The sequence below is a fragment of the Equus quagga genome, chromosome 10 (assembly GCF_021613505.1).
Source record: "Equus quagga isolate Etosha38 chromosome 10, UCLA_HA_Equagga_1.0, whole genome shotgun sequence".
NCBI classification, from domain to species: domain Eukaryota; kingdom Metazoa; phylum Chordata; class Mammalia; order Perissodactyla; family Equidae; genus Equus; species Equus quagga.
Genome location: NC_060276.1, coordinates 69498960 through 69525214, shown reverse-complemented (window position 1 = coordinate 69525214; position 26255 = coordinate 69498960). Strand labels below are relative to the sequence as shown.

Here is a 26255-nt window from a genome sequence, read left to right as displayed (position 1 = left end):
CTGAATAGCAATTAAAAGTCTGACATTTTCTTCTCAGGATCGTAAGAGGCAATATGAACTGCTCAAACTTGAAAGAAACTTCCAGAAACAGTCTAATGTACTCAGACGTAAAACTGAAGAGGTAAGACAATCTAATCTACTAGGTCAAGTGTATTGTCACCTTCAGGCTTAGATGCTGGCAAAGCAGTATCCCTTAAATGAGCCAGTGTCCTGAGAAACCAGGATACCAATCTTGACCAGCAATTCCTAAGTCTTGAACCCTGTATGTATGTCATGAACTGTGAGCAGATAAAAACCTGATGAAAACGGTACTATTCAAATAAGGATTTTTTTTCCTAATTGAGCTTGCTTCTTTCCAAGAAAACATAGAGTAATATTGATATTGACATTTCCAGATACTTTCAGCCTGCAGTGCTTCCTTGAAATGTGTGCCTCCCCTAGGCTCTAAAGCAGTAACTGCTCACCGATATTATGTACATGGAGACTTGTACACTTGGTTCCAACAGGAACTCAAACCCATAGAATTGTTTATTTTTCTTTACTAGTATGATGGAAATACTAATATGCTAGAAAGAGTGTTCTTCTTTTTACCTTTTTTTTCCTTTTTACCTTTTAAGTTAATTTAACATTACTATGAGCCATTTTTATTTAGGCAGCAGCTGCCAACAAGCGTCTCAAGGATGCTCTCCAAAAACAACGGGAGGTTGCAGATAAGCGGAAGGAGGCTCAGAGCCGTGGGATGGAAGGCAGCACTGCAGCTCGAGTGAAGGTATGGACAGCTTGAACTGCCGTTTCTCTCATGTACACTGGAGAAGGGAACAAAGGGAAAAAGCTTTCTTTTTGTTTAGAAGTAAACACTGCAAAATCTGAAGTTCTACCTTGTTGCCTTATTTCCTAAAGATAGGAATATCTTTGAATGATTGTTAAAGACCAAGAGAACCCTTTCTATCCCTGCCCTGTTTAGGTTCAGTTAACTTTTTAACAGTTTTATTGAGGTATAATTGACTTACAATAAATTGTATGTGTTTAAAGTATACAATTTAATAAGTTTTGACACAGATATGCACCCATGAAATCATCACCACAATCAAGATAATGTCAATGTCCATCATGACCAAAACTTTTTTTGTACCCTTTTGTAATCCCTCCCTCCCCTCCGCAGTCCACCCCTCCACGCCCTGTCTCCAGGCAACCATTAATCTGCTTTCTGTCACTATAGATTTTTTTTTGTTTTCTAGAATTTTGTAAAAGTTGAATCATACAGTATATTTTTTTCTGGCTTTTATTCAGCATAATTATTTTGAGATTCATTCGTGTGGTTGTATGTATCAATACTTCTTTCCTTTTTATTACTGAGTGGCATCCCCATTGTATGGATATATCACAATTTGTTTATCCATTCACCTATTGATGGACATTTGTGTTCTTTCCAGTTTTGGGCTATTACAAATATTGTACTGAACATTTGTGTACAAGTCTTTGTGTGGATATGTGTTTTTATCTCTTTGGTGTATAACCTATGAGTGGAATCGCTGGCTCATGTGATAGGTCTATGTTTTAAATTTTAAGCAACTGCCAAATTGTTTTCCAAAGTGGTTGTACTATTTTACAGTCCTGCTAGCGATGAATGAGGGTTCTCGTTGCTGTACATTCTCACCAATACTTATGGTCCATCTTTTGAATTTTAGCTGTTCTAGTGGATAGGTAATGGTGCCTCATTGTGGTTTTAGTTTTTATTTTCTTAATGACCAAGGATAATGAGCATCTTTTCATGTGTTTATTTGCCATATGTTTGTCTTGTGAAATATCTTTTCAAATCTTTTCCCAATTTTTCAATTGGGTTGTCTTTTTTCTTACTTTTGAGTTAGAATTCATTATATATTCTAGATATATGTAACAAAGGCCTTCTATGTTCTATAAATATTTTCTCCCAGGCTGTGGCTTGCCTTTTTGTTTTGTAACAGTGTCTTTTGAAGAGCAAGCAAAGCTTTTTAATTTTGATGCCATCCAATTTACTGACATTTTTTCTTTTATACTTCATGGTTTTTATGTCCTATTTAAGAAATCTTTGCCAAATCCAAGGCCACTAAGATTTCCCACTCAGTTTTCTTCTAGAAGTTATATATTTTTAAGCTTTTGGTCTATATAGTTTACATTTTGGTCTATGATTCATTTTGACTTGACACCTTTGTCAAAATCAATTGTCCATGAGTTGATTTCTAGATTCTATTCCATTGATCTACGTGTCTGTCTTTATGCCAGTACCAAAATGTTTTGATTACGCTAGTTTTATAATAAGTTCTGAAATCAGGTAGTATAAGTCCTCCAAAGTTGTTATTTGTTTTTAAAATTTTGAGGGAAAACTAGCTCCTTTGCATTTCCATATAAATTTTAGAATCAGCTTATCAATTTCTATAAAGCGTCTGCTGGGAGTTTGATTAGGATTGCATAGAATCTATAGATAAATTTAAGGAGAATTTACATCTTAACAATATAGAGTCTTTATATCCATGAACACAGTACATCTCTCCATTTATTTCTTTAATTTCTCTCAGCAGTGTTTTAGTTTTCAGTGTACAGATGTTGCACATCTTTTGTCAAGTATACCCTAAGTATTTCATATTTTTATGATATTGGAATTTTTAAAGTTTCAATTTCTAACTCCTTGGACATAGCTGTTGGTTCTTGTAGGTTTTTTGTAGAGTCCTTCGGATTTTCTACACAGACAATCATGCCATCTGCAAATAGGGACAATTTTATTTATTCTTACCTGCTGTGTATGCCTTTTTTTTTGGCTTTGTCTTGCCTTATTGCACTTGCTAGAACCTCCAGTAAAATATTGAATAGGATAGATGAAAGGGGACATTCTTGCTTTGTTCCCAATCTTAGGGAGAAAGCATTCAGTCTTTCACCATTTAAGTGTGATATTAGCTGTAGTTTTTTGGTATATGTCCTTTATCAGGTTGAAGAACTTCCTGTCTATTCTTAGTTTGCCGAAAGTTTTTATCATGAATGGATGTTGAGTTTTTTCAAAAGTTTTTTCTGAATCCTATTGAGATGATCTTATGGTTGGTTTGTTTTTACTCTGTTAGTATGGCAAATGACATTGGTTTTTTCAATTTATCTTTTAAGGCATAACTGATATACAGTAAGATTTACCCTTTTTAGCGTACAGTTCTGTGAGTTTTGACAAACACATACAGTTGTATAACTACCACTAAAATCAAGATATAGAATAGTTCCATTATCCCCCCAAATTCACCTATACCCCTTATAGTCAACTCCTCCCACATCCCTGGCCCTTGGCAAACACTGATCTATATTCTGTCATTATTGTTTTCCCTTTGCATCATTGTCATATAAATATAAACATAAAGTATGGCTTCTTTCACTTAGCATAATGCATTTGAGATTCATCCATGTTGTTGCCTGTATTGATAGTTTGTACTTTTTTTTTTTTTTGCTGAGTAGTATTTCATTGTATGGGTGTCCCACAGTTTGTTTGTCTATTCACCTTAATAAAGGCTATTTGGGGGCTTTTTTTCTAGTTTCTGTGTAAACATAGGTAATCATTTCACTTGGGTAAATACCTAGGAGTGGGATTGCTGAATCATATAGTAAATGTGTGTTTAACTTTATAAGAAACTGCCAAATTATTTATCTAGTTGTTCATTGCTGGTATATAGAAATACAATTGATTTTTATATGTTAACTTTTATCTTCTGACTTTATTAGTCTAGTAGCTATTTTGTAGGTTCTTTGGGTTTTCTACATAGACAATCATGCCATGTGTAAATAGTTTTACTTCTTCCTTTTTAATCTGTGTCTTATTTCTTTTACTTGACCTATTACATTGGCTAGGACCTTCAGGATGATGTTGAATAGGAGTGGTGACAGTAGAAACCCTTCTGTTCTCCTGATCTCAGGAGCAAAGCATTCAGTCTTTCACCATTAAATATAATGTTAGCTATAGGTTTTTCATAGATGCCTTTTATCAGCTTGAGGAAGTTCTTATCCTCAGTTTGCTGTAAGTTTTTATTCTGAGTGGGTATAAATTTTGTCAAATACTTTTTTTGTCTCTAGTTTGTTGATTGGGTGAATTACTTTGATGTTCAAATGTGTTCAAATTGCATTCCTTGGATAAACTCCACTGGTTGTGATTTATCATGCTTTTGTGTATTGTTGAGTTCAAAAATACATAAAATGCTGCTAAAATCAAAATTTTGTGTAAAATTTTGCATCTGTGTTCATAAGGGATATTGGTCTGTTTTCTTATAATGTCTTCATCTGGTTTTGGTATCAGGTAATGCTGGCCTCTTACAATAAGTTGGGAAGTATTCCTTCCTCTTCACTTGTCTGGAAGAGTTTATATAGAATTAATATTGTTTCTTCCTTAACAGTTTGGTATAATTCACAAGTTAAGCCCTCTGGCCCTGAAACATTTTTGTGTTAGTTTTTGCTTTTGGAGTCGGAGGGAGGGTTAACTAAAGATACAGATAACTAAGATAAAGATAACTAAAGATAAAGAGGGGTTTTTTAAAGATACAGAGTTGTTCAGGTTATATATTTATTCTTGAGTGAACTTTGGTAGTTTATGTGTTTCAGGGATCTTTGTCTGTTTCATCAGAGTTGTCAAATTTATTGGCATGAAATTATTCATAATATTCCCTTATTATCCTTCTAATGTCTGTAAAAGCTACAGTAATGTCATTTATCTCATTCCTGTTATTGGTAATTTTGTATCTTTTCTCCTTTTTCCTGGTCAGTTTGGCTAGAGGTTTATCAAAGAACTAAATCATTCTTACAAATGGTTAAAATGGTAAATTTTATATTATGTATATTTTACCACACTAAAAAAATACCCAAAAGACACTAGCTCATTAACTTCCAATCCAATCTTTATCATTTTCTTACTTCTGCTTTGGATTTAACTATTATTTTTAGTTTCTTACAGTAGAAGCTGAGGTCATTGATTTGAGTTCTTTCTTCTTTTCTAATATAGGCATTTAGTGCTATAAATTTCTCCTTTTGTACTCCTTTAATGACATCCCACAAATTTTGATAGTTGTGTTTTTATTTTCATTCAGTTCAAAACATATTCCAATTTCCCTGTTGATTTCTTCTTTAACCCATAGGTTATTTAGAAGCATGTTATTTAGTTTCCAAATATTGGGAGTTTTTCCAGATATCTTTCTGTTATGATTTCTAATTTAATTCTGTTGTGGTTAGAGAACATACTTTGTATGACTTGAATCCTTTTGAATTTATTGAAACTTATTATGACTTAGAATATGTTCAATTTTGGCAAATGTTCTATGTGTACTTGAGAAGAATTTGTATTCTGCTGTTGTTGGATAGGCTATACTATAAATATCAATCATGTTGATTTGATTGATTATGCTGTTCATTTCTACTGTATCCTTGCTGATTTTCTGCCTACTTGTTCTATCAGTTATTGAGAGATGGGTATTGAAATCTCCAACTAGAATTATGGATTTCTCTTTTTCTCCTGGTAGTTCTGTGTGTTTTTTGCTTCATGTATTTTGAAGCTCTGTTATTAGGGGCATAAACATTTAGGATTAATTTGTCCCTTCATTATTATGAAATTATCTTTTTTTTATCCCTGGTAATATTCTTTGTTCTGAAATCTACTTTTTCTGATAATAATATAGCCCCTCCATCTTTCTTGTGATTAATCTCAGCATGGTATATATTTTTTTAATCCTTTTAGTATTAACCTATTTATGCCTTCATTTTTAAAGTTTATTTCTTGTAGGCAGCATGTAGTTGGGTCTAGTTTGTATCTTTTCTTTTAGAAGATTGGCCCTGAGCTAACATCTGTTGCCAATCTTCCTCTTTTTTTTTTCTACCCAAAGTCCCAGTACATAGTTGTATATCCTAATTGTAGGTCATTCTTGTTCTTCTATGTGGGATGCCACCATGGCATGGCTTGATGAGTTGTGTAGGTCTGCACCCAGGATTCAAACCGGTGAACCCTGGGCCACCGAAGCGAGCACACAAACTTAACTACTCAGCCATGGGGCTGGCCCCAGCTCTAGCTTTTTAAATCCAATCTGACAATCTCTGCATTTTAATTGAGGTATTTAAACCATTTACATTTAATGTGATTATTGATATGGATAGGATTGAATCTATCATCTTGCTATTTGTTTTCTATTTGTCCCATCTGTTTTTTCCCTTTTTCCTTGTTCTCTGGCTTCTTTTGGATCAATTGAATATTTTTATAATTCCACATTATCTCCTTTGTTGGTTTATATATGATTTTGTTTCATGTATTTCTGTGCTTTGTTATTAGGAACAAACATTAAGGATTTTATGTTCTCTTGAATAGTTGACTTTTTACCATTATGAAATGATCTTTTTTATCCTTGGTAATATTCTTTGATGTGAATTCTACATTCTCTGGTATTAATATATCCACTCCAGCTTTCTTTTGATTACTTTCAGCATAGTATGTCTTTATCCAAAGTGAACATGTTCTCAGGGATGGTTACTTTTTTAAAAACTGAATTTAGTTAATTTTGTTTACTTAAAAAAATTATATTCATCTACTTTAGAGATTAAGAATGAATATATATCTATTAAATAGAACAGATAATCAAAATATAGTTCAATTCTGTATCGTGACTAGTTAAGGGGAAAAAATGGAGACGGTAAAGCCAGAGTACTTAGAAATGCTAGGATATCTGGAGATAGATTTTCTGCAGAAAGCCTCTTTCTTATGACCTTTTAGGATACTGCCATTAAAGGCTCTGAGAGAACTATTGGAATTTTTGGTGAGTATAGGCATGAATGGAAATCTCACTTTTAGTTACTTGGGCTCTGGTCTGAGTGAAACTAAGTCTGCAGCTGAATCTAGCCCATAGGCCAGCGATTCCTCATTCCTAACTCAACATCACTTATTTCTAGAATTGGCTTGGAAATGAAATTGAGGTTATGGTCAGTACTGAGGAAGCCAAACGCCATCTGAATGACCTTCTTGAAGATAGAAAGATCCTGGCTCAGGATGTGGCTCAACTCAAAGAAAAGATGGAATCTGGGGAGAATCCACCTCCTAAACTCAGGGTAAGTGCCCTTATGGAAATATGTTACCAATAATCAGACTCTGCACTCCCCAAAAACCCTCACTACTTTAGAGGTTACTTTTCTTTTAGTACTTCACCCTCATTCCCACTCTCCTTCTTTACAGAGGCGCACATTCTCACTTGCTGAACTGCGTGGTCAAGTTTCTGAGTCAGAGGACTCCATTACAAAGCAGATTGAAAGCCTAGAGACTGAAATGGAACTCAGGTGATGGGTCTAGCTCTAAGGCATTATAAAAATTTATGCGTGGAATCAAAATAGAACCTGTCAGTCTGGTGATTCAAAAGTTTGTTTTTCAAAAGTTTTGTGATGGTGGAGAAACAAGAGAAAGTAGTGATTTTTTGAACCATACGCTTTACTAGACATGTTAGATACATTTTCTCTTTCAGTCCCTCCCTCTAAGGTATCATTATACCTTATGAGGTAAGTATCATTCTTCTCACTTTAGAGATCTAAACTGAAGTTCAGAGATCTTAAGAAATTTGCTAAAGGTTATACAGAGCTGAGATTCGAAATCCAGTCTATCTAATTCCAAAGCCCATGCTCTTTATGATGCACCACAATTTTTGATGTAATAGTATCTCTGAGGTGTAGAACTGACTAAAAGCAAAACTTTAGAAGAATCCAAGAAATGATAGCAGAAGAGCAATAACATAGAAGGAGGAGAACTTTAGAGATCATCAGCAAAGTAGATATAATGTGTAAGTAAAGTTATCATGAGCATTAAATGAGATTAGTAAGTAAAGTACATAACACAGTACTTGGCATAGTAGAAGTGCTTAATGAACGTTCTTCTCTTTCTCCCTTCCTGGCTCTAAGACCAGAAATTATGCTACACAGGCTTTGTAATCACTATTATTGTCTTTTAAGTAGCTATGAGATCTAGAAGGAACAGAACTTTGACAGAGATTTTATAGTGTCTTAGAACAATAGAATGTTATTGCCCAGAAGACCTTGGAGATCATTTAATTTGTTTTTAGCAACACACACTAGCAGTTTATCTTTGGATACATCTATAAGTCACTCAACATTTGAGTTTCTGCTTTGTGCTGTGCTGGATGCATTTGGGATATATAGAAAGAATAGATGATGTCTTGCTCTCAAGTGGAAATAGTATAATGACTCATGGTAGTGTGTTGGAATTATTTGTTAAAATTTCAGGAATGTTGTAAACCATTGATGGCTTACAATTGGTTATGGTGAAAGTATTTCACAGACAACTAGCAAAAGTTACAAATCAGGTCTGGTTTTAAGTGCTGATGGTTAAACTTTTACCTGTACACCATTGTGCATAAGTAAATGATTACTCTAATGTAGGGCAGGTGCCACATAGAGGGCAATTACACAGAGGTGAGTTTAATCAAGGGAATTTTCCTAAAGTTGGTGAGACTTAGACTAAATTTTGAAATAGCTAAGGGACATGAATTGTCAGAGAAGACAAGAAAGAGCAAATGATAGATGACAACTCTGAAGTGTTCTGGCCCACCTCTTCCAAGAAGGCTTCCCTGACTCTTCATCCCTCACTAATCTTCCACTTTAAACTCCTTCAGAACTTATAGTATTCAATCATGTGGTACAGATAAATATGTTATCTTTATATTTATTAATTGTTTTATGTTTATTAGTCTTGTCAATCTAGACAGATTGTAAGTTTGTTGAAGGAAAGGACTATATATTAGACCAAGGTACTCAAAGTGTGGTCCACAAACCCCTGGAGATCTCTGAGACCCTTTTCGGGAGTCTGAGCGATCAAAACTATTTTCATAATAATATTGAGACGTTATTTGCTATTTTTACTATGTCAATGTTTGCCATGATAATGGAAAAGCAACAGTGGACAAAACCTGCTGACACATTAGCATGAGTCAAAGCAGTGGCACCAGCCTATACTGGTGGTCATTATAGACTGCACCACCACACACTCTCAGTTTAAAAAAAAGTTAGTTTTACTTAAGAAAGTCTTTGATAGAGCAGTACAAATTGTCGATTTGATTAAATCTTGTCCCTTGAGTTCAGATCTTTCTAATATTCTGTGTGACGGAGCAGGAAGAGCACAGGAAGCACTCCTGCTGCCCGCCGCAGGGTGACGGCTGTCTCAAGGAAAAGCACTTGTGGCTTGTTGGAGGTGTGAGCTCAGCAGGCCTCTTTTCTCAGGGAACATTGCTTTTACTTGAAAGAACGACTGACAGACAAACTGTGGTTATTCAGACTCGGGTACCTGACAGACATTTGCTCAAAAATGAGCAGAATGAGCCTGTCACTTCAGGGAAAACAACTGACAGTGTTTGTCACCAAAGATAAAATTTGAGCTTTCAAGCAAAATGTAGAATTTTGGAAAACTTGTATCTGCCGACGTGAGCTGGATAGTTTTTCTTAACTTTTCTGATGAGACCAGTAGTGATATTAACAATTGTGGGGTTTTTTATATTGTATAATGAAATGTGTTAACATTTGAAGGCTCTGCATGACTCAACATTGTTCAAATGACATTTTACAGAATCATGTATGGGTAAAAAATCCATTTAGATTGCAAGATAGACCAATGGATTTTAATATGAGAGTCAGAAAAGTTTATGGATAATGGTTTCAGATTCTGCATTTCAACTAACTTAAGGAACTACCACTTGTTGGGTTTTGGTGTAGTCTCAAAGAAGATCCACAATTATCTGTAAAGGTTGTTAAAATGCTCCTCCTTGTCCAACTATATATCCTTGTGAGGCCAGACCGTCTTCATTTATGTCAACCAGAACATGTCACAAAAGATTGAATGCAGAGGGAGATGTGAGAATCCAGCTGTCTCCTACTAAACCAGCCATTACAAAGATTTGTAAAAATGCACAACAATCCCATCCTTCACACTAAATTATTTCTTGTTTTGGAAAATGTTATTTTTCATAAAATATGTTAATGTAGTATAATGGATTATTATTATATTTTTAAGTGAATAAGTACTTAATTTTTTTCTCAGCTTTACTTTCTAATACTATAAATAAATAAATAAATATATATACAATATATAGGTATAACATATATGAACAGAGTTTCTTAGAGGTTCTCAATAATTTTTAAGAGTGTAAAGGGGTCCTGAGACCCAAAAATTTGAGAACTGCTATGTTAGGTTATTTTGGTACCCATCTTCTTTATAGTATCTCACATAGCACTGCATGTTACACACATGCTGGTATGGTCCCTCACTAGACACATAGCAGATTTGAGAAGGAAGCCATTAATGAAACTGAAATATTGTGTAAACCTTGGTCTCGGGCCATACTTGATCAGAAAATATCTAGAAGCTATAACCAGAGTCAGAGTATCTAGTCTTCTTGAGAAACTTCTCAGTCCTGTGGCAGGCACTTCAAGATAATCTCTCACAATATCAGCCATTGGTATCAATTTTGTATTTGATTCCAGCAAAGAGCATTTTCCTGTTTGTTGTTTTAAGATTTTTTCCTTTAGTTCTCTAGCCTAAATCTTGTCCTTGCATAGGTGAGCCACCATATCACAATCCGAGTTTACATGGCCTCAAGAGGAAGTCACATTACAGTCAATGCACTACAACAAAAGCCTTAAAAACAAATCTTTCTAGGTCCTACTATATGACCCATGTATTTCAACCAATATTTAATAAAATAAAACCATTTGGACAGTCTCTTGGAGTCCCTTTGTCACAGGATTTGAGATGCTGTATAAAATCCTAACCAGTTGACTCAATCATTATTTAGATGGTACTTAACTGATACCTCCATCCATAAAATTATTTGAAATTTCTCCTTGGAGTTTTTCCCCTCTCACTGGTGTTGAGGCTACTAGCAATAAAGCTTACTGTTTCTTTCCCTAAAGGAGTGCTCAGATTGCTGACCTACAGCAGAAGCTTCTGGATGCAGAAAGTGAAGACAGGCCAAAACACCGCTGGGAGAATATTGCTACCATTCTGGAAGCCAAGTGTGCCCTGAAATATTTAATTGGAGAGGTAAACATCACTCTTCCTACCAGGTCTGGCTTGGTAGGTTGAAATAAGATGTTAGCCTGGAATACTGTCATAGTGTTATTGCCACTTTTCATGATAGGAACCACAAAGACACTAACATTAGAGAAATAGTTTTATGGGTGAAGGTTGGTGTGAGCAAGTACAGGCCAGTTACTTAGAAAAATATGATATGACTTATAAATTGATACCTGTGATGCCTGGCATATAGCAAGTGCTCAATAAGTGTTCTCTGTTATTATTAGGAAAAGATCAGGATGCCATAGTAGGCCACTGGTTAAACATAAACTATTACACTATGCTACTTTTTAAAATATCTATGAGATGTATATTCAAAAGTCTAAAAGACAATCTAGGAAAGAGAAAACCTAATCATCTTTTGACATATAAAGATTTATCTTAAGGAAAATCCATCTTCACTGACCTTAAAACAATATACCATCTCACATTGTCACAAAATGAATTAAAAGTTGATCACCTTTGGTGATTGAGGCATTTTCATTTGAGACAAGCGTACAAACTTTGACTCTGCGAGTTTGAGCAATGCTATCCTTTATACATTTTTGTATTGGGTTAGCAGATTTGTCCTACTAAGGAAATCCTGATTAGTCTTGTGAACACTGGTATTTATGAGGTTCAACATCTGGGCTAGTAGAGAACATAAAACTAGGCCAGCATAGGATATCAATCTAGCCTGAAGAGCCAGATCTGCAGTCTCAGCTACTGTGTCTACGTGTTCTGACATGTGAACGTAGCCATTCTGAGACAGGATATAATTGGCCATAAGGGTGTGTCCTTTGGACTTCTCTTTAAATTAAAGAAGAACTTCTCAAATATCAGAATTTGGAGTTGTCAGATACTGTTTGTATTAGGTTTATTCTTGCCTTGAGGCAGGCAAGAGATTAAATTACGTTAGTGGTGGCTTCTAGCTCTAAGATATCTGTCTCAATAGAAAAAGGGGCTCTTGGCCTCAGGAGTGTTGTTACTATTCAATGGTAGAATCTATATGCCATGAAAAAATAAGAATGGACTTAGACATGGAGGAACTTTTCTCAGTCCATTTCAAGAAAACTGACATTTTCCTGCCTAATGAATGGGGAAAGGTGGCCATTCTCCAAATAAACTGGATCATCTTTTATCCCTTCCAGCTGGTCTCCTCCAAAATACAGGTCAGCAAGCTTGAAAGTAGCCTGAAACAGAATAAAGCCAGCTGTGCTGACATGCAGAAGATGCTGTTTGAAGAACGAAATCATTTTGCTGAAATAGAGACAGAGTTACAGGCAGAGCTGGTCAGAGTGGAGCAACAGCACCAAGAGAAGGTGAACTCTGGCAAGCCAGAAAGCTACATCAAGAAACCAAACCGTTGTTGCTTTTTGTTGTTCATTAAAAAAAAAAATAGTAGGGGGTATGGAGTTTTTTTCAAAAGACCATGTAGTCTTTTCCAAATTTTGCAAATAGGAAACCTGAAACAGAGAAATGACTTGCCTAAGTTTATACATACCAGTGACAATGGCTTTTAGCCTCCAACTTTAATACTAAGATTAACATTGCTGATAAACCTTGTGGCTGTGCTTGCTACTTCAAGCCGTGAGAGCAAAAGAGAACAGTTTACTTCTAAATCACATAGGAGTCATCTGGATAACTGCTTGGACTAAGCCAGAATTCTTTTTTCCTCTTATTCCTTTGGTCCCATTGGGTTGTATCTTTCTCTAGGTGCTGTACCTTCTCAGTCAGCTACAGCAAAGCCAAATGGCAGAGAAGCTGCTCGAGGAGTCAGTCAGTGAAAAGGAACAACAACTGTTGAGTACCCTGAAGTGTCAGGTATGATAAGGAGCCAAAGGTCTCCTGAGATGGGTTCCGCAGGCCTGACTGAGAATCCTGTCTGATTTAGACCATTGTACTTGCGGCAGAGAGCAACTAACTACTGAAAAAAGGTTTATAATGGTAGCCTCTATTACCTTTTGGCCCTATTTGATCAATTTAGGGGTATTTAGAGTGTAGCCACACATAGAATAACCTCCTTTTTGGTGCAGAAATAACAGTACATACTCCATACCAGACTTTGAGGCTTTCTGGTTCTTTTCCTTAACTCTGAGCTCTAAAGAGTTAAGAAAGTTAAATCATCCAGAAAAATCCTAGGGGCATTCACCTGTCTCTTCCTGAGCCTGTTCTTCTGAGCTGAGACCTGACATGTTTGTAAAATGCCTGGGGTGTGAATTTCCTCCAGAGGCTGGGAACACCGCACCCTTTAGTAGCATGTTGGAGCACTATTTTATCCAACTGAGAATGTTTGCTGAATCACCAGTCTCTATAGAGTTTCTTTGGCACCTCCCATTGAAGACATAACCAAACTAGTTAAGGTTGTATGCGTGCATCCAGTCGTCTTATGTGGCAGGAATTTTAATTAGGCTTATTAGAGTAGCAAATAAACTGCCTAGTTTGTGTTGAGAAGAGTCAACAAAAGCATCTGTAGACTTCAAAGAAACAGCGCTAACTCTCCATTGTGGGTTTCTTAATCAGCATCCTGATGTGAATAAGGGATGTGAGGCTAGAGAATAGAAAAGAAAAAGGAAGGTGTAGGGCAGAGCCCGTGGTTCCTGCGAGTGTGATCAAGGCTGCTTGGGAGCATTGAAATCCAAGTGACATTCAGGACACCTAGGAACTGGTACAAATCAGGCATTTTTCTGGGTGCCAATGCCTGCTGTGCAAAAACCATCTGCTGCCAGCAACTTGGCAGCAGTATGTTTTCATCTATGTGAGTTGTCTGCTAACCCACATGTAGTGCCCAAAATAACCCCACCTATCACTGCACTATCTGGAAATAGGATGAAGAGCTTGAGAAGATGCGAGAAGTTTGTGAGCAAAATCAGCAGCTTCTCCGAGAGAATGAAATCATCAAGCAGGTAATAGAGCTTCCTACCTACTTAATAAGCCCTGGGAGACCCTGTTGCAACTGAGGCCAGCTCTTGGGAGCAACCATGAGTGTGATGAGTTGGCTCTATTTTATGAGGTCTACATCGACTTTCCATGTGATATAGTCATGTGCATTTCAAAATAATTTAAACATACATTTTTTAATTTGCTCTTTTCTGAATCTAATACTGATCTTGTAAAGTGGGAGTCCTTCAACCTACTTCACTATTACCCTGCCTCACTTCCCTATGGTTTTAAATTAAGCTAGCTTAGGAATCTTTATGTTTTAGCCATGAACACTCTCAGAAGCTGCCCTGCAATGTACACTTTGTCTCTTCTTTTCAAATAGAAACTGACCCTCCTCCAAGTAGCCAGCAGACAAAAACCTCATCTTCCTAAGGATACCCTTCTATCTCCAGACTCTTCTTTCGAATATATCCCGCCTAAGGTAAACTGCTTAGTGACTGTGATACCTTAACATAGCCAAGGTGTTTGGGGTGAGTGTGCTAAAATCACCTTTTAAGAAGAGGTTGAGAGTTAAAATCCCCAAATTCCAGCATCTCAGTTTTCCTTGGAGTCCCAGATAAAACTACAATACAAATTTAAGGTAATCTCCCTCTCCAGAAGGCTGACTTTTGGCCGTGTACAGGCATTATGTAACACAACTGAGGAGGAGGAGCTGGAGAAAAGAGCAGTGTTCAGCTGTCCATCCAAAGATACTTATCTCATCATAGCATGAGTCCCTCCTTCCTCCCTCAAATTGCTCAGCCTCTGTCCCTTCAAAGACTCTGCAAGGCCAAAGGCTAAAGCAGAATTTCTTCTGATTGGTAAAGCCAAGTGGGGTATATCTGAGGGAGTCTGAAATCTCTGCTCTGAGAATATAGCTGGCAACAGCTACTGGGAAGATATGATCCACATGTGGTTTTTTTTTATTTTTATTAAATAACCATTCCAAACCTTTTTTCTTAGCCAAAACCTTCCCGTTTTAAAGCAAAGTTCCTGGAGCAAAGCATGGACATCGAGGATCTAAAATATTGTTCAGAGCATTCTGTGAATGAGCCTGAGGATGGTGATGGTGATGGTGACGATGGGGATGATGAGGAATGGAAGCCAACAAAATTAGTTAAGGTGTCCAAGAAGAACAGCCAAGGGGTAGGAGACAGCTCTCATCTCTGTCAGGGGTTCCAGTCATCGGTCTTCACTGCCAGTGGGAATATGCTGGCCCCATATCGTGCACCCGAGCCCCTCGATCCTGTTCAGAGGCATTGGTTCCACTGAGGAGTGCTTGCTGAGCCAGCTCTGTGTGGAATCCAGGGCTGGTAGAGAGGGCTGTCTGAGTGTAGAAGGTGGCTCTCTTCATGTTTTCAGGTTCTTACCATCTGAACAGGTAGTAGTCTTCTAAACCATTTCATTGAGGCTGGTTCCAAAGTGATCATAATAATCCTTCACATTTTTACAGCACTTTACAGTTTATGAACCATTCTTATATATGTTATCTCTTTTCATCGTCACAAAAAATCTAGTGAGATATTTATTATTTGCATTTTTACAGGTGGATCTGAGACCCACAGGAAGGAAATGACCTTGCTCAAGGTCATAAAACCAAATGACAGGACTTGAAACCAAATATTCAGACTCCAAGTCCAATTTATTTCTACCGTCTCATGGTCATATAAGTAAAAATTACAGGCCAGAAGTTGAGTGGGGACTTTACCTTCCTTGCCTAATAGAGTGATTTTGCTCACTAGGCTAATGGGCAATAGGAATTAGAGAAAAGGCTAATAATTAAGATTGAACACACCAAGTGAAAGCTAGTTAGGAACAATCTGACTTTGAGGCATGCTTTATTTACTTAACACAATAATAGTCCTACGTAATTATCAAACCTGGATGTTTTATGTTGAAACATTAACTTCCCAGGCACTATAGTTCACCACTACCCCGACTGTGCTCTGCAGCCATGTTTTGTTTAAGGAGACCAGTTCACAATTTACCCTAGCTGGCTTCCTGGAAGGGCGCTTGATTTCTTTAGCTGATTGATAGTGTACCACTTGGGGAACTGAGCCTTATAAAGCCACAACTCCAAAGAGAAGCAAGGCATGAGGAATGGACAGTCATGATGGCATTAAGACATTTGGAGAGAGTCATCAGGAATGCAACATATCATGTTCTCTTAGTGGGACTAAGAGCTCGTCCTTAGCCTCACAGAGCTTATACTCTGATGGGAAAACAAGGCAAAGAAATAAAAGCACACCATAGAACCTCAGCATATTCATCTCAGGGAGATGGACTAAGAGGTTTTTAAGAGTGACCATAAAGCCAAACCAAATAGACATAGTTCAAGAACATGCCCTGAAAGAGATGACTATTGCTGCATTATAGAACAGAAAAGGAAATACAGTCTTGGGAGCAACTGGAAGAACCGTTTCTGGAAAAGACTTGATAGTAGAGGTAGTAGCGGGACAGAGGTTTGAGACACTTGGAGAAAACGGGGCAGAGCATGTCTGGCTTTCATTCACTTAGCAAACATTTATGGACTCTTTACTATGGTTGAAGTGAAGAGCATGAACTGAATGTAGATGAAAAGGTCAGCTAAGTAATAGGAAGCAGAGTTGAGAAGTACACACAGAAACAAATGGTAGAGGACCTAAAACCCCTGGGAAGAAGTTTCCAAATGTGAAGCAAATACGGGTATACTTCTCCTTGAGGAAAGCTGATTATGCGTATTCTAGCACTGTTGCTCTAAGCTTAAAAGGAAATAAAGAAGTTTAGCAAAAGTTGTATGTAAATAATATTTGCTATCAATGATAAATTCTATGTCTAAGCAGTGAGAGATCATTCTTTTCTAAACTTTTCCCCTGATTTTATAACTTGAAAAGAGAATATAACTGGGCTTTAAAAAGAGCAAGTTGGCATACAATCTAATTTCCCCCTTTTCGCAACCTCCAAGTCCATGGATGCTATGACTGCTCTTTCATCAGACTGCTCATAGACACATTAGCAGTAGACCTTGATGCTTTGCGTGAAAGCCATCCTGATTATTATTGTTTCACCCCAGCTGAAGCGGGCTGCTGCCATCACTAGGTTACTGCGAAGGAGACTGCAGCAGCTACCAAAATGATGACTTGTCCAAAGCTAATGCTGAAAAAGCGGGCTTCCTCACCTAGCCATGTTTTCTATACGTACTAAGGAGCTGCTGAGGGATAGGCCATGTGCTTTAGTAAAAGAAAGCAATAGCTTAGAAGCCGGGCAGACATGCGTTCTAGTTTTGAGTTTGCCACTGATTAGTTGGATGGCTTTAAGCACGTCACTTCATCTCCCTAGACCTCAGGTTCCTTATCTACGTAATGAAGAGATTAGACTGGAATAGATGATGTATAAGGTCCTTTCTAGCACTAATATCCTAAGTCAAAGTGACAGTTCAAAGTTTTATAAGTGGGTTTTGTTTTTGTTGTTATTTTTAATGAATGGGTTTTAATAATACTACCTTTATATGGTGTTATATGGTATTGAGAAGTTAAAAGGAGTATATGCAAAAGTACCTTGTGAAGGATAAAATATCATGAAGGTATTGTTATTAAGGCACTGTAAGCACTTTACAAATATTCTCATTTGTCCCCTTTGGCAGAAAAGAGGGAACAGGTATTCTTGTCTCTACCTCAGTGGTGAAAGAATGGAGATGAACTAGGATGAAATGACTTGTCCAACGTCATGCCAAGTATTAAATACAGGAGTAGACCCTCTTAATTCCTATCTTGGTATTCTTTATGTTAAAATTTTTTACCTGATCTTATCATTCTGAGACACAATGTAACACTGAAATCAGTGCTAGAAGAATTATAGATTCTAAAGCATTAGTTCTCAACCCTGGCTGCACGTTAGAACTCCCAAGGGAGCTTTTAAACACAGGGAGCCTGGAACCACACCCCCAGATGTTCTGATTTAATTGGCCTGAGGTGGGATCTGGCCCTTTTGAAAAGCTCCCCAGAGATTTCTTACATGCAGCCAGGTTGAGAACCACTGGCTTAAAGGAACCCCAGAGGTCTTTCAGCTCTACTTCCCACTCTATATAAAGAACCCCTCTATTATAGTGGTTCTCAGCGATGGTGTTGGGACATGCTGGTGGGTTACCAGCAGTTGTGATACACACACATGTACATACACACACACACACCACATTCATATATATTTGAGGTTATGCCTGTGACAAGGTTATGTACCCTCTCTTACATTCTGATCTGCATCCTCATGTGGGAGAGAATAGGATTAAGTTATAGCTGGTGCACATGACATTCATGTGAAAACATCTGTCATGTGTGTCATGACTGTTCTATAATACACTACCAGGTGATTATCTAGGCTCTGCTTGCTTGAAAACTTCTAGTAGAGGGAAGCTCACAGTCTCACAGGGCAGCCCATCATATTCCACTAACTGTTAGAAGGTTGTTCCTTGTTGAGCTAAAATGTGCTATCCTATAAGTCATCCCAGTAGATCTTGGCTAGGGAAAAGTCTAATTGTTCTTCCTTATGACAGCCCTATAGATACCTCTGTCATACTATTATCCCTTTGGATAAAACAGAGACACACAGGCAGGGTAGTAGAGTGTTTTTGAGGCATATAGATGAATTTGTAGATGGTCAGAGGATCATACCCAGCCTTTAGCAATCAATGGATCACTGTCATCCTGGTGAGGTGTCTCTAGGACATGTCACAGAACTGTCTTTTGCCCTGTTTATTCAAAGAAGCAAAGTTTTTTTTTTCTTTTTTGAGGAAGATTAGCTCTGAGCTAACATCTGCTGCCAATCCTCCTCTTTTTGCTGAGGAAGACTGGCCATGAGCTAACATCCATGCCCATCTTCCTCTACTTTATATGTGGGACACCTACCACAGCATGTCATGTCCACACCTGGGATCTGAACCAGCGAACCCCAGGCCGCCAAAGCAGAATGTGCACACTTAACTGCTGCACCACCGGGCCGGCCCCAACAAAGATATTTTTATTATATGTCCAGTGCTAGCAAGGGTGACTAAGATGGGCATTCCTGTCTATTGCTATTAGGAATATAAATTGGTATACCTTTCTGGAAGGCAACTTGAAAATATGTATCAAAAGCCTTAAAAATGTTCCTATCCCAGGGGCTGGCCCCGTGGCCGAGTGGTTAAGTTCGCGCGCTCCGCTGCAGGCGGCCCAGTGTTTCGTTGGTTCGAATCCTGGGCACGGACATGGCACTGCTCATCAGACCACGCTGAGGCAGCGTCCCACATGCCACAACTAGAAGAACCCACAACGAAGAATACACAACTATGTACCGGGGGGCGTTGGGGAGAAAAAGGAAAAAATAAAATCTTTAAAAAAAAAAAAAAAAATGTTCCTATCCTGGGCCAGCCTGGTGGGCTAGTGGTTAAGTTTGGCACGCTCTGCTTCAGTGGCCCAGGTTTGGTTCCTGAGCTTGGACCTATACCACTCGTCAGTGGCCATGCTGTGGCAGCAACTCACACACAAAAAGAGGACTATTGGCAACAGACGTTAGCTCAGAGAGAATCTTCCTCGGCAAAAAAAAAAAAAAAAGTTCCTATCTTTTGGCCCAGTAATTATGCACATAGGAATTTATAATGAAAAAATAGTCATTGGTATGTAAAAAGATTTATTCATCCAACAAATCTTTTTTGAGCACCTAACTATGTATGTATCAGGCATGTTTCTAGGTGCTGAGGATAAAATAAACAAGACAGCTAAGATCCTCAGCCTCATGAAACTGAAGACATTCTTGTGGAGAGAGCCACACAGTGACCAGGAAAACAAATAAAACATTTTAAATGATGATAAGAAATGAAAAGAAAATACAGTGATGTTATAGAGAATGATGGGGTAGGAAAAGAGTACGTTAGAAGAGTGCTTGGGAGAGGCCTCTCTGAGGAAGAGATATTTAAGCTGAGATCTGGACAAAGTGAAGGAGCAAGTGAGGAAAAGAATCAGAGAAAGAACATTTTTGGAAAAGGAAACAGCAAGTGCGAAGACCTCAGGGCAGGAATGAGCTTGGTTTATCAAAGAGCAGCTGAAAAGGCCAGGGTGGCTGGAGTATTTTGAGAAGTGGGAGAGAGTAGTACAAGGTCAGGTCAGAGGGGTAGTCAGGGGCCAGATCATGGAGGGCCTTGTCAATCACGGTAAGATTTGGATTGTATTTATGTACCACGATATTTGCTGTAGCATGATTTATAACAGCAAAACAATCTTAATATCTAACATTAGGAGACTGGTTAAATAAATTGACATTTCCGTGATGAAATACTATATACAACTATTAAATATTAAAAATCATGATGTGATTTTCAAATTTTACAAAGTGATATATATATTATTCCCATAATCAGAAAAAAAATATGTTATAATGGTTTATTTCACCTTCACAACCACAGAACATTGGCGATCGTTGTCATATGAAAGAGACTTAAGGGCTTGAATTTAACTGTAAACTCAGTATGAACCCACAAAGATATGACAAGGGGAAAAAAAGCTACTGTGATTTTAGGCCTCATTAACAGGACTGTTAGGTCCATAACAAGGGAAGTGTTTATCTCCCTCTACTTCACAATGGTTACACCACATTTAGAAAGTTATGCTCATTTCTAGGTGTCACAATTAAATATGAATTTGAACAAACTGATGTCTAGTCATGGTGGTGAGGATTCCTGGAAACCATGTCATGTGGTGAATCATTGGGGGAGCTAGGAATATTTAGCTTTGAGAGGATTTGGACAGAGGGGGCTGGGCAGTAAAAATTATGCTCAGGGTTTGAATAACTATGCTGTGAAAGTGGGGTTAAACTGATTCCATGTCATTCCAGATGGCAGAATCGGGTCCTGTGGTCAGAAGTTATGTAGAAACTATTATCATCTCAGGATAAATAGAGATTTGGATAATTAGACCAGGGATGTTAGAGAGGGGCTTCATACATCAAACCAGACTTTAGATGGTCACTAAGGTCTCTTCTGACTCTACTCCTTCATTCTGTGAGCTCTGCCACCTATGTTTGTCCCAAGCCAAACCATCCCACTTCCTTCCACCATTTGTCTTATAACATCGCTTCCGAAATGCTGATCACCAGCCTCTTTTTTGTTTAATGTCCTCTTTATTAAACACATACGCACAGTGAACTCCAGATTGTGTGCCCAAGGAAACATGCTTATTGATTAAATGGCTTTAATACATGGAAAGCACTTATAACAGTGCCTGGCACAGGTTAAGTTCAGCTATTACTACTGCAGCCTTGTTGGTAAGTGTGAAACATGGCACTGTGAGGGGTATGGATAAATTGTGGCATATTAATGGAGTGACAATGAATGGAACTGGAGCTACATGTGTCAACGTATAATAAGATGCTATTTATATAAAGTTTAAAAACATGTAAGAGAATTCCTTGTATTTTTTATGAAAACTCATATATGGTAAAAGATATGCATGGAAATAATAAACACCTAATTCAAGAGACTTTGCCCCTGGGAGGGACAAAGACTTTGCAAATGGGATCAGGAAAGGGTAGACAGGAGGCTTCAGTTATATCTGTATTTTACTTCTTAAAGGAGGAGTGGGGACATGAGTGAGGTTTTTTTATTCTCTATGCTTTAAATGCCTGAAAAAATTATGGCATCCTAAATTGGGATACATTATTTTAGATGGGGTCTGACTAGCCCAGGGGACAGTGAAGCGGTATTCCTCATGATTTCTGAACTCCAAATTTCTGCCTGACTGCAACTGCTTTTTGATAGTCACTTTACATTGTGGACTCATGGAGCTTGATAACACCTCAAATCCCTAGGCCTTTTTTGTACAAACTACTCTTCAGCCAGCCTGCCCCCCATATTAAATTTGTATGGCTGATTTGGGGGGAACTCACATTTATTCCTGTTACAACATTTCTTTCTACTTTCAACCCACAATTCCAGTCTGTCAAAATATTTTTGAATTGTGATTCTGTTATCTTACATATTAATCATCCTTCCAACTTTGTGTCGTTATCACTAATATATATGCCTACCTTGTAGACTGGTTATGAGATTCAAGTGAGATTTTGTATTTATATATTAAAATACTCTGAAAACTGTAAAGTGCTATACAAATGTAAATGATCTTATTTCATATCATCAGTGATTTATTAAAATGCTGAACGACTAAAGTGCTGAGGACAAAGCCCAGACTGACCCTGAACAAACGGTAGAAATGTGAGTTGGATGAAAGTACAGTTAGATAGATCTAAAGATATCAAGCATCTATACTCAGTCCTTAAATATACCTAACGTACTACCATCCAGCCTGCAGTTCTCCACTTTGCCCATAAAATTATCATGAGAGTTTTTGTCAGTTGCCCTGCATTCTTATGGTACCCCTCTGATCTGTCTTTCAAGTATACTGTCCAAAAAAGAAAATGGATTTGTCTGGCATGACTTGTTCTTAGTAAACCTATGGCGGTTCTTGGTGACCATTGTTCCACTTTAGAAGAGAGGACTGAGGAGATAGAAGGTGATGGTACTTCCTACCTTTTTTTTTTTTTTTTTGAGAAAGTCTCGAAAATTAAGGGAAGGCACTTCAAACTAGTTTTCTAACGCTTTCAGTAATGTGTCTTTCTACAAACCTGTTTTGCAGTGTTCCTGCAAGGGCTGGTGTGGGAACAAGCAATGCGGGTGCAGGAGACAAAAGTTGGACTGTGGCATGGACTGCAGCTGTGACCTCACAAAGTGTAGGAACCGTCAGCAAGGCAAGGTAGGATCAGTGCTATTGCCCCTCCCCATCTCTTCAGACCTCCCACTAATCTCTGCTCTTTTCTTCTATCTTCCATCCTGAAACCTGGAATCTCCTACACAGCTCTTCCTACCCTGCTCCTTCCCTCTGCAGCCAGAAGGAGAGACATCTCACTTCTCAATGCTTCTTCCTCACTGCTAGCCCATCCACACAAACCACAGCCCTTCCCAGGAGATTCCCAAGGATGCAGCTCCCCACCTCCAGCCTTGGCTGTAAAGTTTCTGTACAGTCTCTGAGGCAGGAACAAGGAACAGGAAATCAGGCATTTACAAGCATATAGACACGCAGGATCAAATTCATGCAGAGGCTTAGCTGGAACCATAAGGGCCGTATGCTGAGGTGGCAGCTTCCAGGAAGGAAGTTAATCCTTCTGACATCTTGAGGCATTAGTTACTTAGACCCTCTCCATGGGAACCAGCTATTCCATGGCTCTAGGAGAAGACCCACAGGAACTTGGTCTTTCTAATAGTCACTGTTGTGAGCCAAGTTAACTGTAACTGTCCTCCTGATATCGCTTCCAGGAATAGCAAACTCAGGGAAACAAAATGTGCACTGAGAAGGGCAGCACCAAGCAGGTCAGATGCCCATATTTGCCTTACACCTACCTGTACCTACAGCAAAAGCTCACTCCTACAGCTCTCTGTGCGATAATAATTCTGGCAAGCTTAGTCTGATGGTTGTTCATCGTGCATTTCTTGAGCATCTACATGTGAACAGTTTTGCCCTAGGTCTTCTATTAAAAACACTTCTAAGGTAGGTAGCCATTAGAGGACTAAAATGGCAAGCTACAGGTTAGGCTAAGAATCCTAGAAGTAGCAGAGACCTTGGGATTCTCTATGCCTGTGTTTTTTTCAATTTAGATTCTAGAGTCCTGTGATGGCTCCATGAAAGTGCCCCTGAGCATAGAAGCATGGCCTGACTCAGTCTGACCCCATGTCAACCAAAGCAGTTTGCTCTTTACGTACTTACATAATAGGCTTCCTCTTAGGATTTAACTTGTAAAAACCACTCATCTAGTCCGTTGCTTCCATTTTACAGAGAAGGACACTAAGGCCCAGAGATAAGCATATGTGATTCACCTGATGTTACACAGCTGGTTGTGACAGCTAAGATTAGCCCTCAGGCTCCCTGACTCTTAATCCAGTCCTATTTCCATGACAACAGGTTATAATTCTAATCCAAGCTCTACCACAGAGTCCCCTTGCTACCTAAGTAACTTCTCTCTCTTGGCCTCAGTTTCTTTCTCTGAAAGGAAAATTAATACAGACAACACCCTGTAGAGGTGATAAAAAGGATATTGCAAATTGTAGAATGGGGAAGATTAATCAAAGCAACGACCAGGGCTTCGCCTTGTTTTAAGCCTTGCCTCGTGATGTATCCTGTGCCGCTATCCTACCTAGTCCTTTGCCTTCAGAAGCTGCCATCAAGCATTGTGACCTCCCCAAGCAGGGTCTCCCTGTGACTTGCTTAGACTGATTTTGAGGCCCTCAGAGCTGGTACCTCACTGGTTGAAGGAGAGCGGACTGATTTTGTAACCCCGGTAGCTGGATTTCTAATAGCCTGTCTGCTCCATTCTCAGGATAGCTTGGGCACTGTTGAGCGGACCCAGGATTCCGAAGGTTCCTTCAAACTGGAGGATCCCACAGAGGTGACCCCGGGATTAAGCTTCTTCAACCCCGTCTGTGCCACTCCCAACAGCAAGGTAGGTGAGCTAAAGGGCAGGCATTTCCAGCTGTCTTAGCGTCCATCTCTGCATTAGCTGTGACAGAGAACGGTGGGAGAAAAGGGGTAGAAGTATAATCCACTTGCTGGGGACTGGGAATCAGGCATAGGCTGGAGTCTGTTTTCTTCCACAGAGCAATCTTAGAGGACACGTGGTTCTACTGGGAGTGTGCTGAGCATTTGTAATAGCTAGGTTGGGTTAAGCCTCTGCCCCTACCTAGGATCTGGTCATACCTGTCTCTGTCCTTCCTAGATCCTGAAAGAGATGTGTGATGTGGAGCAGGTGCTGTTAAAGAAGACAGCTCCAGCGACCTCCTCCCTTGGCCTCCCAGAGTCAATACACGTAGCAACAGAATCCCAAGAAAATAAAGCTCCAGGGAAGAAAAAGAAACGAGCTCTGGCCAGCAACATCAGCTTCTTTTCTGGCTGCTCCCCTATTGAAGAAGAGGCCCACTGAAGTTGGACTCGTCATTTCGGCCCCAGTCTGGCTTGGGAGATGCTTGCAGCCAGAAAGGGTTTTTTAATGACTCCTCTGGATTTCAGGTTTACTGCTGTTTAAAAGAAGGGACAGCGTGTTACTGAAAGGGAGGGAAACTTTTTTGGATGTTGGCCCTCGGTCTCTAGCCCCCCAGCCCCAGACTACTACTCTGTCTTCTCCAGGAGGATGCTAAGCCACCTGCAGAAGCAAGAACCAACTGACCTTCCTGACAACTCATCAGAAACCAGTCCCCAGCACAGTCTAGCTCCTTCTTATTTGTGAGCAGCTAAGGCCGTCTCCAGACGAGGCTGAGGCTGTCTTATCTCTGGGTTATCTCAGCTTAACAGCGGAGCAAATGGCAGAACCTGGTCTGAGCTGGAGGACTGGCACCTATCCTTCACCCCACCTCAGGAATGGGGTTGGGATCTTTCCTGCCCTGACCGTCTCTGGATTTTAAGTGTTTTAACAGTACCCTCCATTGTCTTCCATGTTGCTGAGGTAAATGAAATATTTTTAAATGTTAATGTTAATTAAATAAATAAATCTTAGCCCATCTACTGTTTGGAAAGATCTTTCCGTGCTGGAGGGAGAGAGACAATTTCAACCTATGTTCCTCAGCCCCTGGACATGCTGTTAAGGAGGGTCAGCGTGAGTACCTCACTGCCTTGTAGTGGCCCTCATCCCTCAGGGCAGGATGGAGCACCATGTCGGGCCTTTGTGTTGCTCGGCAGCCTTAGGAAATTGCAATAATACTAGCAAAGCCAGTGGCCTGGCCTCCACTGGAGAGCCTGCCTAGCCTCCAGATTTGGGAGGAAGGAACCATATTTACAAAGTATCTCCATGTACCTGCCACAATCCACAATTTTATTTGCTCCTCACAAAAAACTCAAGGTGGATAGGTGTCCTTATTTTGCAGATGAGGAAACTGAGATACAAAGAAGTTAAGTAACTTATCTAAAGTTACAAAGTTAGTGAGTAATAGAGCTAGGACTTAACCCAGGTCTAACACCAAAGCTTCTTGTGTAAGTGTAGAGAGGCAGGGGTGGCCATTCCTAATGCCCTGATTTCTTGGCGTAGCATGGGTGTGGGACGACACTGCTGCCCAGTCCCAGGACGGCTCAGCACACGGCTCAGCACACCGCCTGCCTGCTTTCTCCTTTGAGAGGGGAGAGGAGGGGCGTGGCTTACTCCTTACTATGCATCAAGGTTCTCCATCTCTGCTTAAAGCTAAAATGGGGCCAGCCTTGGAATGCCA

The 26255-nt window shown here is 39.1% G+C and overlaps 1 protein-coding gene across 4 annotated transcripts in view; it reads left to right on the top strand.

Moving 5' to 3' along the window:
* The window catches only part of KIF4A (kinesin family member 4A), a 123517-nt gene that overhangs the window by 97020 nt on the left and 242 nt on the right, over positions 1-26255 (top strand). For 2 of the 4 annotated variants that reach the window (XM_046673903.1, XM_046673902.1), the window contains exons 19-31: positions 38-121; positions 653-769; positions 6931-7086; positions 7211-7311; positions 10945-11074; positions 12238-12408; positions 12803-12910; positions 13915-13992; positions 14352-14450; positions 14972-15154; positions 22645-22761; positions 24380-24502; positions 24776-25553. In XM_046673903.1, the coding sequence (XP_046529859.1) occupies positions 38-121; positions 653-769; positions 6931-7086; positions 7211-7311; positions 10945-11074; positions 12238-12408; positions 12803-12910; positions 13915-13992; positions 14352-14450; positions 14972-15154; positions 22645-22761; positions 24380-24502; positions 24776-24979 (1671 nt within the window). In that variant the 3' untranslated portion in view covers positions 24980-25553. Of the gene's footprint in view, positions 1-37; positions 122-652; positions 770-6930; positions 7087-7210; positions 7312-10944; positions 11075-12237; positions 12409-12802; positions 12911-13914; positions 13993-14351; positions 14451-14971; positions 15155-22644; positions 22762-24379; positions 24503-24775; positions 25554-26255 lie in introns of those variants that run through there. The other 2 variants (XR_006890378.1, XM_046673905.1) reach the window with 2 other exon arrangements.